At 45.4% G+C, this 13,499-nt stretch overlaps 1 protein-coding gene across 3 annotated transcripts; it reads right to left on the bottom strand.

Moving 5' to 3' along the window:
* Positions 1 to 1,726: 1,726 nt before the first annotated feature.
* KCNA4 (potassium voltage-gated channel subfamily A member 4) lies at positions 1,727 to 10,606 on the bottom strand. Of its 3 annotated transcripts, none has more exons than XM_008268561.5 (2): positions 10,470 to 10,606; positions 1,727 to 7,500 (listed from the first exon to the last, which is right to left on the bottom strand). In XM_008268561.5, exon 2 carries the CDS (start codon positions 6,723 to 6,725, stop codon positions 4,764 to 4,766), a length of 1,962 nt encoding a protein of 653 aa, XP_008266783.1. In that variant the 5' UTR covers positions 6,726 to 7,500; positions 10,470 to 10,606; the 3' UTR covers positions 1,727 to 4,763.
* Positions 10,607 to 13,499: the final 2,893 nt, after the last annotated feature.

Here is a 13,499-nt window from a genome sequence, read left to right as displayed (position 1 = left end):
ACTATCACAAAGCAGTAAATCAAAGTGTTTACTTACCAACTTTCACCATATGTATTCAACTGGAGACTGAAGAGTTATTTTTCATTAAAGGGATCCTTTCCCTCTAGAAATCATTAGAATGAACAGCTTCAAAATATAATCTATTCATTCTGTTCACACTGTAAAAAACTCACATTCCTGGTTCTGCAGTGAACCTAACCATGAGACTTTTAAGAATTATTTTGTAGTTATTATTAGCTACAGAATCAAGGCTGATATGACTTGAGGGGTATTAAAAAAAAAAAAAAAAAAAAGCTATTCTAACACTCCCACTCCACAGAATTTTGTTACTGAAAGAAACCAGCTGATAATTTGACCCAATATCCTGGTTTTACACTTAAAAGGAAAACCTGGGAATCAAAAAGATAAAATTATTTGCCCATGGTTACCAAGCTAGCTCTGGACTCCCTAGGCCAGCTGTCATTCCCCTGGCACCCACAAGCTCCCATTTCAAAAAAATCAAAAGGAATATTTTATTCCTCCTCTCTTCCCTGTAACTGTTGTGCATAACTGTTTTCTTTTCAAGCAGTTACAAGGGAGAACAAGGCATTCACCCTTGAAAAGACTCTGATGAGAATGACCCTCGGATAGTGTGCTTTTGGTAACATTCATTATCATCTGAAAAACTACCAATGGATCCTAGATCCCAAAAAATCAGATCTCTAAATGGGGTCACTTCTCTTTTATCACATCACCAAATGTGTATGGTGGCCTCTAAGAAAATACAGTTTCTTTAAATCAGTTACAAATAGCATGTTTCTCAGGATAAAAAAAATTTCACATATAGTTCTAAAGCACTTTGCCTTGCTTCAAATTGGAAAGATGCTGCAAAATCACAGCTGCACGGGATGTCCTGCCTTTCACACATTGACTGTAAGAGAAGTCTTCCGTACAGAAATGCCCCCATATAAGTCTGGAGGGCTTAAATGCTTCCTTCTCAGTGTACAATCCAGTTCCAAATGTCCTAAAACAAGTGAACATTTTTTTGCGGGGACACATTCAGTGATAATCTAATAATAATATGACGAAAGCTCATGACTATCACTTCTTGATGATCTTACCTTAAAAAAAAAAAAAAAAGTGATAAAAAGCAATCCCCAGGATTCTCAAAGGACTGTATTTGTTGAATTCTCAGAATCATCAGTATATTTTGCATCATCAAATAATGTTAATATGACTTTTCAGGTTTCAAAAAAAAATGTCATATGGGGCAGGAGGTGGCCTCCAGTTAAGACATGAGTTAAGGTGCTCCCATCCCATATCAGAATGCCTGGATTCAACCCCAGCTTTGCTCTGGATTCCAGCTGCCTGCTAAAGAGTACCCTGGGAAGCAGTAGGTGATGGCATAATTATTTAGGTCCCTACCTCCCACATTGGAGACTTGGATTTAGTTCCTGGCGCTCAGCTTCAGCCCAGGCTCAGCCCTAGTTTCAGGCATTTAGCAGGTGAACCTATGGATGGAAAAGCTTTACCTCTCTCACTCTTTTCTACCTCTCAAATTAAAAAAGAAAAAAAAATGTTATAGCAACAATGAAATACAGTATGTTTTCCCTACAAAACACAACCAAATAATTGTTATTGATCTTATAGAATGTTCAATTAACATCCTATGCAAGAGAACACTGAAATCATTTTAAGACATAGTCTGACCTAATTGGGAATAGGTTAAGACACATGGTGCCTTGTCTGCAGGGTCAACTTTTCATACCTTGACATCCCTGGGATCTTCCCTCTAGTAATTATTTAACTATAGACTATAATGTGTCTGCAAATCAACTTCTTGAAATTATTCACAATTTTTATAATATCCAAATAAAATAGAGGCATTTCAAGGTGTCTAAACCCTCATTTCTTCCAGGGCAAAACTAAACAATAAAGTCAGGCATTCATAAGGAACTCAACGTTTCAGAATTTTCACTCAGTTTCCACAAAGCTTGGTGAAATATACTTTATGTGCCCTCTTTTTTTTTTTTTTTTTTTTTTAACTAGACATGACATTTGGTGTAGAGGTATTAAGTGACTTTTCCAAATGAATAATGACCAACCCAAACAGCTTTGCCCCTATTCTAATACCTGTAACATTTTTGCTCCCAAACCAAACTGCATAAAAATGTCATCTCTGAAGTATTATGAGATGGCACTTCCTTGTTTTGTCACTCTCTATTGATCTTTGATCTTTCTAGATTCAATCAACTCCCCTGCTGGCTGCTTTCTCTTGTCCAAATGCTATTTTAGAAAGTGTTTCTCTACAGGTAGTGGCAAAGAGTGGGAAGAAGGGCATAGTTTTACTTTTAACCCTAATACATGACTTATTTTGAATTTCAAATACCACGCAATGAGGTAAGATTTATCTAATTATCAAATGATGGCCTGGGTCCAAAAAGCTTGTGAAAGGCTCTTATGGGGCTTTTTTTTTTTTTTTTTTTTTAAGTTCACAGTTGTCAAAGTTCATTATGTACTGAGATAGTCTATGCAGTATTTTTTTTCCTAAAGCTTGAGACTATTGGGGCGGGTGCTATGGCAGCATCTCATATGGGTATTGGTTGGAGTCCTGACTGCTCCACTTCTGATCCAGCTCTCTGCTAATGTGCCTGGGAAAGCAGAAGAGGATGGCCCAAGTTCCTGGGCCCCTGAACCCACGTGGGAGATCTGGAAGCAGCTCTGGGCTCCTGGCTTCAGCCCAGCATAGCCCTGGCCATTGTGGCCATTTGGGGAGTGAACCAGAAGATGGAAGATCTGTCTCTCCTTCTCTCTCTCTGTAACTCTACTATTCAAATAAATAAATAAATCTTTTAAAAAAAAAAGCTTGAGGCTATCATTTTTTTTTTTTTTTTTTGGACAGGCAGAGTGGACAGTGAGAGTGAGAGACAGAGAGAAAGGTCTTCCTTTTTGCCGTTGGTTCACCCTCCAATGGCCGCCGTGGCCGGCGCGCTGCAGCCGGCGCACCGCACTGACCTGAAGCCAGGAGCCAGGTGCTTCTCCTGGTCTCCCATGCGGGTGCTGGGCCCAAGGACTTTGGCCATCCTCCACTGCACTTCCGGGCCACAGCAGAGAGCTGGCCTGGAAGAGGGGCAACCGGGACAGAATCCGGCGCCCTGACCATGACTAGAACCCGGTGTGCCGGCGCCACAAGGCGGAGGATTAGCTTACTGAGCCGCGGGGCCGGCCGAGGCTATCATTTTATAACAAATACAAGTTAAAGAAAGGTTGCAGAGTAAGGCCTCTTATGTATTCTGAGTTTCCTAATCTGTACCTTATTATGATTTAGTGCAAGGTGGAGCACTAGTTATCACTTCACATTCTAGAACACCTCATCATGAGTTAAATGCAGTGACATGTGTCATAAAGTCCTTTAATAAAGATAATAATGATGGTATGTTGAAACCAAATGTTTTGACACAATTCTTCCTTACATCCATTTTAGCCAACAGAAAACTAAAATGTGAGGTGAATCCCCACATTCCACTCATACATAGCTGCACAAAAAAGAAGTAAACTTAATAAATCTAGCATTTATGTTGCACATTTAATAGAAAGATCTTAAGCCATAATCACTGTAGCTGCTAGGCATCCTACTTCTTGAAGAATTCTTTCAGTGCATGCATTAACTTTGGTTAAATTATTCTGGATTTCAAAGGCAGAAGAATATTTAAAATAGTATGGTTTCAGAAACATCATTGTAACAGACCAACTCCAAAAGATTCTGTTGCTAAATTTTACTTCATAGTCCCTTTGTAGATTACTTATTTAGGTTTCAAAAGAGGAGAAAACCATGTGCAAACCATGTGCTGTAATATGCATGGTCATTAATCTCACACAAAGTAAAGAAGAAAACAATAAAATATGACTAAGAAATCATTCTTCCAATGATTGTCATTGAACTGTTACATTAGTAAACATTCACAGTATGAAGTCTCTCTCAATCTCCAGCATAAAAAGTAGTGCAAAAGAAAAAAAAAATCAGTCCTGTTGACTATGAACAAAACTTGTTACATTTTCTCCAATTTCATTTCTTCCATAATGTTAGGCATCTGCTATCATAACGTTCCAAAATTAATAATAAAATATAGTCAATTTCTAAAGGCCCCTGCAGCCTTTTTAAAAGTTAATTTCCAGTTAAAAATAAACTTTAATTAAATCCATGATAAAATTGTGACCTATATTCTATTAAATAATTTACTTTCTTTTCTTCTACACATTAATAATTACAATTTTTAAAAAACAACTACAGAATCCAAAGACATTTGAGATGTTATTAAATCACTGATAAATGACTCAAATTCATTAGTTCTTACATAGTAAATACTTCCAAATGCCAACTTTTCCCATCACTGCACAATTACTAATAATGTTGACAATTTACTTACAGATGCATGTCCCCAGGCACACGTATGCACACATACACACACACACACACACATTCTCCATAAAACCATCTTTACTGTTAACATTTTTCCAGTTTATGTGCAAAATTCTTGCATTCTAATAAAAAATATAAGATAGGTTTGCTTCTATTTAAGACTCCCTCTTCTCCAAGATTTATCATTTGATATGTAATACAAGTTTAGCAACAATTAAGCCATGTATAACCATTAAATGGTGTACTACTGTATGCATTGGACTCAATTGCATATTTCATTTTCATAACTGCACTCTCTACACATGAATATATTTGGAGATGCTGGGGTGGGGTTGGGAGGACAGAGGCAGGTGGAGAGAGCCGTTCACACATCAGTCTCCACAGCCTTTGCATTAGAACAGTTGTTTTTATCTGTCTCACTGTCATCCCCCTTCCCCTGACACTTCTCCTTTGCGCACAGAGATTCCTTAACTCCTTCTTCCATCTCTAGATACTCTGACTTGTCCCCCAGGGAAGAAGAAGTAGAGCTCCGAAATTTCTTGAGCAAACTGGAAGGAAGGTATGGGCAACTGACTGCATTCTGGGTCAGCTGCGTCTGTTCCTCATTTTCAGTCTCTCTATGGTAGAAATAGTTAAAGTTAGAGACAATCACTGGCACTGGCAAAGCAATGGTTAAGACACCAGCAATGGCACACAGGGACCCCACGATCTTGCCCCCCACGGTGATGGGCTTCATGTCCCCATAGCCCACAGTTGTCATGGTTACCACAGCCCACCAAAATGCATCTGGAATGCTTTGGAAATGGGTAGTAGGTTCATCCGCCTCCGCGAAATACACAGCACTGGAAAAGAGGATGACCCCAATGAAGAGGAAGAAGATCAGAAGGCCTAGCTCCCGCATGCTGGCTCTGAGGGTGTGGCCCAGGATCTGCAGGCCTTTGGAGTGCCTGGACAGTTTGAAGATCCGGAATACTCGGACCAGACGAATGATCCTGAGGATGGCAAAGGACATGGCCTGTTGCTGCTGCCCATTGCCACCTCCCTGTTGCTGGGCCAGGTCAGTACCCAGGGTGATGAAATAAGGCAAGATGGAGACAATGTCAATGATGTTCATGATGTTTTTGAAGAAGAGCGCTTGGCTAGGACAAGCAAAGCAGCGGACCACAAACTCAAAAGAAAACCACACAATACAGACTGTCTCCACGATGAAGAAAGGGTCGTTGAATATTGTGTGCCCTGAGTTCTCCGGGTGGGGTGCCAAGGTGTCATTCAACAACCCACCGTGCCCACCAGCACTTAGTGCCATGACGAGATCCCTGTCGTCCCTAAACTCAGGCAAGGTTTCCAGGCAGAAGATGACGATGGAGATTAAGATGACCAGGACAGACACGATGGCTATGCCCCTTGCAGGACTGGAGCTCTCTGGATATTCAAAGAGAAGCCAGATCTGCTTTTTAAATTCATTCTCTGGTAGGGCCCTGTCCTCCTCCTCTCTTACAAAGCCCTCATCCTCACGAAACTTGAGCAAGGCCTCCTCTCCCAGCTGGTAGAACTTCACCTCCTCAGTGAAGATATCAAAGGGGACGTTGACCGGCCTCTTCAGGCGGCCTCCCGATTGGTAATAATAAAGGATGGCATCAAAGCTGGGCCGGTTCCTGTCAAAAAAATACTCGTTGCGCAAAGGGTCGAAGTACTGAGTCCTCTTCTCAGGGTCTCCCAACAAAGTCTCTGGAAACTGGGCCAGGGTTTTCATCTGGGTCTCAAAGCGTAGGCCTGACACATTGATCACCACGCGCTCACAGCAGTCACTGTAGCGGACTGAACTATAGCCACCGCCTCCCCCGTCTTCCTGAGGCAGCAGGTCCGTGTAGGAACATTCGTCGCCGTGGTCGTCTTCGCTATAGTAAAACCTTCCCTCCTCGTCCTCGTCCTCGTCCTCCTCCTCGTCTTCCTCTTCCTCGCTCAGCTCCCTTAGGATCTTCTCCTCAGAGCCGCTGGGCATCAGGTCAGAGCAATGCGGAAAGCCGCTCTGTCGGTGGTGGACTCGCTTCTTCTCGGGCCGCGGGCGCCTCCTCCTCCTGCTCCCTCGGCTGCTCTGAGGATCGTGGGAGGTGCAGGCCCCCCGTGACTGGTGGTGGTGGTGGGAGCCCCCACCAGAACCCCCACTGCCTTCCACAGCAGCTGTGGCCGCTGCCACAGCAGCAGCCGCAGCTGCTCTCGAGTGAGCCAGCCTCTCACGCTCCCGGGCCCGGGCCTGGGCTGCATAACCATAAGGCATGTGACTGTTGCACCCTGAGCTCTCGGCACTCACCATAGCGACCTCCATGGCGGTAGTTTTTGGAAATGGCTGGTTCCAGTTGTAGAAGAAGAAAGAAAAATAGGGCAGCTTCTTTTCTCACCAAATTAAGGTAAGTTTGGAACCCTTAAGCAGATTGCTTGGAAGACTAAGGATATTTTCAGTCCAACTTTGCATTTTCTGTTTTTAAATCAGCACACTCCATGCTCGCTCTTCCCAGGGATTCAACATTGCTCTCCAGAGCTTGGCTGGTCTAGATAAACAGCCTATCACACTCAAGCCCAAGTCATAAAGTGATGGGGTCTCCAAAACTCGTATGTTTTGTGGTAATGTTCAAATTCAGAAATATGTCTGGGATGTGGTAGGTGATGCTGCTGCAGGATTCAAAGGCAGCAAGGATCTGACAGCCAGCAGTGGTGCCTACAAAGTGAAATATATTTTTCTTCCATGGAAATTGTCCAAAGCTCAGTCCATCAAATTTAAACAAAATGCAAATAAGCCTTTGGTTTTAGCACTTGTTTTCCAGTGTCAGCTTGACCCATGTTAAGATGAGGCTTGAAGTATGTCCAGCCATCGCTGCTCAAAAATCTATTAGGCTGATTCTCCAGGCTGTTCCCCTAAGGTCTTCAAGGGCTCTCTGAACCCAGGGGCAATGCCAAGCTACAGAGAGAGGCAAAGACCTTGGGAGGTAGAGAAGGTGCAAAATGAGGTGTCAGCAGAGGCAAAACCAGCTCTGAGGTCTCCATAGAAATCAAGGAAATGCAGAGCATCCTTCAGCTAAAATCATGCAGAAGAAACACATCACCTGCAAAGGGACGGGAAACAAGCATAGGAGAAAGATAGGGATCAAATCAGACAAAAACTGAGCGTTTTATTTCATATATACTTCCTTCTCTTGTCCTCACATAAATCATGTAACACACCAAGAGCCGTAACATTTCCAAGAGTAAGGGGCAGACTGTTCTTAAATCACTTTCTTACTCAACACCCTTCCTTCACTCTTCTGTGGTTATGATTTCAGTTCAGACTATTTTCATGGCAACTCAATTATTTTTTCCTCTCTTCGCTCTCAGCCCACAAGGCTCTTATTTCCATCTTCGCCCTCATCAATGCCAGGTCTTAAATTCTCACTGCCATACCACGTTCTCCATTCCATGACAATAATACTGTCACTTACAGCTCTTTCCATCACTCATCTCAAGGCAGCTTTTGTAAATGTCCACTCATAAAATATTTCTGAATTAAGTACTATTCCACCCCTTTCCATTTTCATTCAGGATTCAGAAAGTCAGAAAAAAAAGTTTTCTTCTTTGCAGACTCCACCACTTGAAACAGCCTCATCCACTTTACCTACAAAGCATAGATAATAATGGAACTTCCCCATCCCACATTTGAAGGCATTAAGTTAGATACCTAGCATTGATAGAATAGCACTGTGCCTTATACATAGTGAATGTCAATAAACACTGGAAGTTAGAAACAGTGTGACAGTAACCTATGCTTCCATTGCCTACCTACCTCATTCCCACTGTCTGAGGTATGGAGTATAGGGACATAAGGACATTCTGAGATTCCTCAATCGCCTGTGTTAAGTTGGTATTCCTTGACACCCTGAAAAAAAGTCCCAATGTTTTTTTCTGTCTCCCGGATTCCAGAATACTCTCTATCATTCATCATTTCTCCATGCTGTTCCTCCATGGTCACCTCAAGGGCACCTCCTACATTCTTCTCAAGAGAACCATTGCCTTATTTTTTCAGATCTCAGTTTGGACTTTTTTCCCCTCACTCTGTAACACGTTTCTCCCTATAATTTAATCCATATATCCCATCCCACCTATTTTCCCCCTTGTCTTTCACTGCCCACCGTTATTTTTAATCTCCTACTTTCTGATCACATGTTCCTTGCAGTCCTGATCTGTTCACAGTGACACTTTGCTATCCCTGGTCCTTCTTCCTGAGTTTGATCTCCCAAGTTCAGCTAATTCATCACCCTAGCCAGGACCTGCAAAACCACCTGTCCCTCCCTGTGTGTCCTCTTGCTTCCTCCCTTTACTCTGTCCAGCAGGACTTCTAAGAATACAAAGAATGACCCAGAGAACCTGAAAGGATGATGCCAGAATTTTCAGGGCGTCTATCAGCTTCTATTACTGGAAGCACAGAGAAATGGCTCTGAAGCCATTAACAGGATTCAGCTCTTGACCACCTGCTGCTCGCTGCTGATCATGTCAGCCTAGCAGCCTAAACACACCTGAGTTGGTGAAGTAACTAGCAGGAAGCTGGCAAACAGAGGGCTTTCCAATCATACACATTCTCCTCAGGCAAAGGGAGAGCTTGACTGAGACGCAAAACCCAGAAAATACATCTCTGAATTTATCTCCCATGGCATCCCCTTCCTTATGCCTGACTCCTAACATCATCGAACACTCGAAAATGCTTACCCTCAGTAGGTCTCCAAGTCCCTGCTTAAAAACCACCACTGTGGAGTATCAGGCCAGCCTTGCTGAAAGACTTGCAGGAGCCAAACAAACAGCCTGAAACTTTGCTCAGTTTCTTCCCCAACTCCCCCAAACAGTTATCACACACTATTTTCTTAAAAGCCCCAGTGTAAACCAAAGTATCTATATATGTGCATACTGCACTCATCCCTCTCCTGCCCAGCTGGTCCCCTGAAGGTCATGAACTGGAGGGTCTTCCAATTCACCACCAACTCTGCAGGAGACCTAGACCTGCCCCTTTTCTGCTCTACACCAAATACTACCGTTTATTTCCTTAATTATTTAGGTTTGTTAGTGTTCATTTATCCAACTCCCTCCTCCAGCCTACAAAAATCAAATTGTCTTCCTTTTTTAATTGGGGACCCCTTATCTCACTATTCTTGATCAAAATAAAGAAAACAAAAGCAAATGAAAAGGAAACAAAAAAGAACCCTCCAACTCATACCCCACCCCCAGCCATCCAGACTGGTTTGGAATTTCTCTTCCTTCTTAAGGCATTCATGTTAGGAGAATCTATTCAAGCTGACTCCCAGGAGCCCTTCTGGGAGAGACCTGTGCAGGGAAACCCCCGTGTCTCTTAAATGCCATTAAATTAATGGAATTTTGCAGACTGCCTATTCCCCAATCCCTGTGCCCCCAAATAACAGCCAAGCATTCCGCCCCTCCTCCACCCTCTCCCCCCCAACAACAAGGATGTTTTCATCTCTCATGCCTGCCCTGCAACTGTGTTAGCCTGGTACCTGAACCTTATGTGAGAGAGAGGCTGAGAGGGAAAAATTGATAGAGGGAATTGGAAAGGCCAACACCATGAGAAACACACACTTCAATGCACGCCATTTATACAGTCCCTATGTGTTGCTCAAATGCTCAGAAAATGCACGCAAATCCCAATGTTGGGAGAGGCAGCAATTCAGCCCCGTTCACCAGCTGTTCGCAAAAGAACAGAACAGAACCGGTGAAGGTGGAATGAGGCGAAACGCGGCTGAATCGAAACCCACCACGATGGGAAACGACATCTTTAATCGTGCCCTCGCCTCGGGACCAGGGTTCCCGCTCGGGCTCAGTAAGCAGGGCGCACTCCCCCATCCCCGGGGGCTGCCCCCCCAGAGCCGCGCGGCATCTGCACCTCCCCTCTCCCACCTCCTAGTTTATTTTTAACCGCCTTCCATTCATGCCCTTCTGTCACATTCCCGATGTTATTTATCCCTCAAATGCCCACTGTTTCTTGACAGCCACGAGAGGAGGGTGCAGGAGAGATAAGAAAGGTATTAATACTTACCGCTCCCGGGCGGGGAGAAACACAGAGAAACCCCCCCGCTGGTTTGTTTTTGCCCCCTCGAGCTGCAACAGCTGGGGAGGGGGGAAGAACTGTCATCAGAGAGGTAAATGGAAATCACTCCTGTGTGGCTGGTTGCGGCTGCAGAATATCCAGGGAACAAGTTCTGTGTCCTGGCCAGGGTGGCACAGAGTCGGCGCCGCCGGAGCCCGGAGGTGGGGGTTGGGGCTGCCCCCCAAGGAAGACCCCAAAGACCCCAGGACTCCCGGTTCCTCTGCAGTTCGGCCAGAAGGGCTCCTCAGGGAGAGGAAGTCAAGGGTCCCTGGGAAAGCAACAAAATCCTAGACAGCAGCGCTCACTTGTTCAGCCCGAACTGCTGCTCCAGCAAGCATCTCTGGCTGACTGGCTGGCTGACTGGCTGGCTGGCTGGCTGGCTTGGCTGGCTTGGCTGGCTTGGCTGGCTGGCGCGCTCGCTCGCTCGTTCGCTCGCGGCTGCAAGAGCAACACACGCCTCCCGGGCCGCGGGCGCGCAGGGGGCGGGGCCAGGGCCGCCGAGGGCGTGGCGTTCTCCGCCAGGGGCGCCTCCCGAGGCACGGCGGGGGGCGCGCAGTCACTACGCCGCCGCTGCGCGCCCTGCGGTCCGATCCCCCGACTCCCGCGCTCTGGGAACGGTTCCAGGAGCCCTTGGCTATCGCCCCCAGAGGCGAGGAGCAAACCCGAGGGGAGAGGTGGCCCCGGTGGCGCTACAACGGCCGTCCCGACGGCAGCGCGGGAGCCCCAAGGAGGTTGGGGGAGCCTCGACGGGAGGTGCAAGACCTCCAAACCGGGGTGCTCTGGAGCGTCCTCGCCTCCCCGTACCTGATGTCTCTACGTTTCCCCCGGTGCCCCGTCCTCCGCTTCCCCGGTGGCGGGTTTGGAGCCGCGGTGCCTTTGGCAAAGCTCCCTCGCCGACCCGGAGCCGTCTTTTCGCCTCGAGCGCACCCAGTTCCCTCAGCCTCCGGCTTCCTTGCGCGCCGGAGTTTGTCGGCCTCAGTTCTGGGGTAAGGTCTCCGGGGCGCGGAGGAGACTGACTTGAAACACGTATTCGACCCGGTGAAGTGACAGTTGCGGAAACGCGGCTGAGGCCCTGGCCCGGGACCACGCACTGGAGACGGGGCGAGCGTTGCAGCGCTAGGGACTGGTGGCGGGCTGGGTTCCGGGCTGGGGACCTGAGGAGGCGGGGAGGAGCTCTAGGCGAACTTGTTGCTGCAGATGGGACTGGGACCGAGGTCTACCTGTCTTGCAAGAGGGTTCTATCTTAGTGGCCGGAGCTCTACCACTACCCACCTCCATTAAATTTTATATATATATATATATATATATATATATATATATATATATATTGCTTCTCTCCCCGGGAGGGGTGGGATAGTGAGGCCTTACCCCGGATGGACTCTCGGGTTGGTTATTAAGAGCCAAGCTTGTGAAATGCCTCTGGACCTGGATCTAAATACACAGTTACCACAAATCCACCAAGAGAAAGATTTGCTTGGGGAAACACGAATTCTCTCTCTAACACACACACGCACACACACACACACACACACCCCAAGCAGCCCAGGTGGTGATCGGTTCTCCGGGCATCTCTCCCAGTTCCTCGTGATGGGCCAAGCAAGCACGGTCGGCGTGCGCCGCGCCGCTGGAGCAAATCCGACCTTTGCTGGTCCATTGGCTCCGGGGCAGCCACTGCCGTCCTTGGCCGGCAGCTTTGTTCGAAGACCGTATTGGGCCTCCTTCTTTTGTGGCGCTCAATTAATTATTAAGGGAAATATTCCAGAGCTGAATTATAGATATGCCCTGTGTTCGCTCACCTAACGGCTGCTGGTTGGGCAAAGGACGCCTGAAGGGCTATTCTTCGTTTCTTTTTCGTCTGTCTTTTAAAAATAACTTATTAAAAAATTGGGAATTGTGCTCAGTGAAAAGAAACAGAACACTTAGGGTGTGGCCTTATTTTTCTTAATTTCTTGCAACTAACGCAGCTTGGTTTTTGGCACAAATAAATCTACCTGTTACTTCCTGGATTCAAGGCTGCAGTGACTGAGAGAAAGGAGCCTCTTTGCCTCCATTCATTCCCTACTGTAGTTCATTCCAGTGAGCACAGGGCATTACTCCCAAAGTGAAAAGATCACACGTATGTTGGCCAAAACCCATCTCTGCTCCTGCACGTGGGACAAAGTCACGGTGCAGTTTTGTACAAACCAGAGGTAGGTAACCGAGTTTCTTGGTGATTGGCCAGCAAGATGTTTCTTGGGATCATAAAAGGCAGTGCCGAGGACACAGGATCTTGGGACATGTTTCCCCAAAGCAATTTGTGAAATCAGTCTGGAGCAGGGAGATGAAAAAGGAGATGGAATGTACTAAAAAGTTACATTGAAGCATGGACATTTTAATTGAATCATGTTGGAACTTCATGAATTATGATTCTTTATGCCATTTGCTGTTTGTTCCTATCATGTCTCAGAGAATGTTATGTATTTGCACTTCTTAGATATCAAGAATCTAAATTACTGAAGTTCAGCAGTTGAATTCCTGAAACACAGCAAGATTGCAGTCTCAGATTGTTACTGAAGTTATGCAATAACTATATACCAAATAAGATTTGATAAAAAAGATTTTGACAAGGTACATAATGCTCAATGAGTATCCACCTATAACTGGCTCTGTTCTAAGTTCTTTGTGTGTATATGGCTTATTTTATTTGCTGAACAATTTCTTGATTATATTGAGAATGAAAAAACTTACAGTGGATAGCTAACTTGCACAAGCTTTTATATAGTAAATGTTGTGACAGAAGTAGGCCTTCACCATCTGATTTTGCAATGTGGACCATGCTAGTGATTATAATACCATGTGGTCTAAACTCATTTAACTGACCTATTGACCATCACAGACACACAGATTTAAAAACAAGGGGATTTGTATTATGATGGAGATGCAAGAATGGTGTCTCTAGGTGCAACCTCTAATCTGAGAAAAGCAAGCAAGGATTCCTAA

The sequence above is a fragment of the Oryctolagus cuniculus genome, chromosome 1 (genome assembly GCF_051225735.1).
Source record: "Oryctolagus cuniculus isolate XC-2025 breed Fujian yellow rabbit chromosome 1, ASM5122573v1, whole genome shotgun sequence".
Taxonomy (NCBI): domain Eukaryota; kingdom Metazoa; phylum Chordata; class Mammalia; order Lagomorpha; family Leporidae; genus Oryctolagus; species Oryctolagus cuniculus.
The sequence above is the reverse complement of the archived record's forward strand: the minus strand, read 5'-3'. Positions and strand labels throughout refer to the sequence as shown.